The 1,780-nt window shown below is 50.6% G+C and overlaps 1 protein-coding gene across 1 annotated transcript; it reads left to right on the top strand.

The window, feature by feature from the left end:
* Positions 1 to 216: 216 nt before the first annotated feature.
* On the top strand, positions 217 to 1,134 carry LOC309683978 (olfactory receptor 14J1-like; the record flags this gene model as incomplete). Its single annotated transcript, XM_082499943.1, has 1 exon — positions 217 to 1,134. One exon carries the CDS (start codon positions 217 to 219, stop codon positions 1,132 to 1,134), a length of 918 nt encoding a protein of 305 aa, XP_082356069.1.
* Between the last annotated feature and the right edge of the window lie 646 nt (positions 1,135 to 1,780).

The following is a 1,780-nucleotide window of genomic DNA, read 5'->3' as shown; positions in this document are numbered from 1 at the left end:
GGGAAAGAGAAGGATTTCTGCCTCTTCAAAGGAAGTGCCCTCAGCGGCACAAACCTGATCACACAAAAAAGATCTGAATGACACTATGCCAAAGAAAGATAAGTCATTGTTGGGGGATTGTTTTGGGAAACGTCACAGGATGGGCTCAAACAAGTCTGCCATATCTTGTCAGTGTCTTCTCCTCTTTTATCAGTGCCCCATGCTCACACTGAACAAATGTCCAACAGCAGCTCCGTCAACCAGTTCCTCCTCTTGGAGTTTTCAGACACACGGGAGCTGCAGCTCTTGCACTTCTGGCTCTTCCTGGGCATCTACCTGGCTGCCCTCCTGGGAAACGGCCTCATCATCACCACCATTGCCTGCGACCACCGCCTCCACACCCCCATGTACTTCTTCCTGCTCAACCTCTCTCTTCTTGACCTGGGCTCCATCTCCACCACTCTCCCCAAAGCCATGGCCAATTCTCTGTGGGACACCAGGGCCATCTCCTACACAGGATGTGCTGCACAGCTCTTCTTTTTCTTATTCTTTGCTGCAGCAGAGTTTTACCTTCTCACGGTCATGGCCTATGACCGCTACGTTGCCATCTGCCACCCCCTGCACTACGGAACCCTCTTGGGCAGCAGAGCTCGTGTCCACATGGCAGCAGCTGCCTGGGGCAGTGGGTTCCTCAATGCTGTGCTGCAAACGGCCAATACATTTTCACTGCCCCTCTGCCAGGGTAATGCCCTGGACCAGTTCTTCTGTGAAGTCCCCCACATCCTCAAGCTCACTTGTTCAGATGCCCACCTCAGGGAAGTTGGGCTTCTTGGGATTAGTTCCTTGACTGCTTTTGTTTGCTTTGTTTTCATTGTGCTGTCCTATGTGCAGATCTTCAGGGCAGTGCTGAGAATCACCTCGGAGCAGGGACGGCACAAAGCCTTTTCCACGTGCCTCCCTCACCTGGCCGTGATCTCTGTTTTTCTCAGCACTGCCATGTTTTCCCACCTGAAGCCCCCCTCTATCTCCTCCCCAGTTCTAGATCTGGTGGTGGCTGTGCTGTACTCGGTTGTACCTCCAGCAGTGAACCCCCTCATCTACAGCATGAGGAACCAGGAGCTTAAGGATGCCCTCTGGAAATTGATGAACAGATGAATTTCAAAAGCAATAAACTGTCTTTCTCTTCAAATCATTAACAGTGTAACTTATTACAAAGCAAGGGTCATTATTGTATGTTTTGTTAGTTCTTCTCATGGGTTTGAGGATTTCTTTCTTTGTTTTACATTGTATAACATTGTCCACAAAAAAATGTTTTACTTGTGATGTTGCTAATGAAGCATCTCTCCAAATTTGTGAGACTAACAGACTGTGTAAATGAAAACTCATGCCCCCTGGGTAATTAAAATAAATAAAGGGCCTTCCAGTGACTTTTTAGCTCACATTCCTCTTCTGACTACTTCCCTGGAGAAGTAGGGTCAGCGCCTCTTTGCAGAGCTGGAGGGGAAAAAGTCCCAGCACAGCAGCACTGCCAGGGAGCACCAGCCTTGGTCATGCCAGAGCTGGTCTCCTGCCACTTCCATGCTCTCCTCCTGAGCCCTTGCCTTGCTGTAAGGCTGAGTACTCGGGCATCTCCTAGTCCTGCTGTGTGGCAGCCCTGTGAGCACAGGAGGGAATGGCACTGAGCCACAGAGGGACTCTGACAGAGCTGGCCTCCCTAACGGCACCTCCATCCTACCAGGCGGTCTGCTCAGGGTTAGGTCTTCTTCCAAGGTTGTTCTCAAGGTCATGCCTGTCAAACCTG

This window comes from Vanellus vanellus (genome assembly GCF_965231255.1).
Source record: "Vanellus vanellus genome assembly, contig: HAP1_SCAFFOLD_35, whole genome shotgun sequence".
Taxonomy (NCBI): domain Eukaryota; kingdom Metazoa; phylum Chordata; class Aves; order Charadriiformes; family Charadriidae; genus Vanellus; species Vanellus vanellus.
This window is presented reverse-complemented; position numbering and strand designations above follow the sequence as displayed.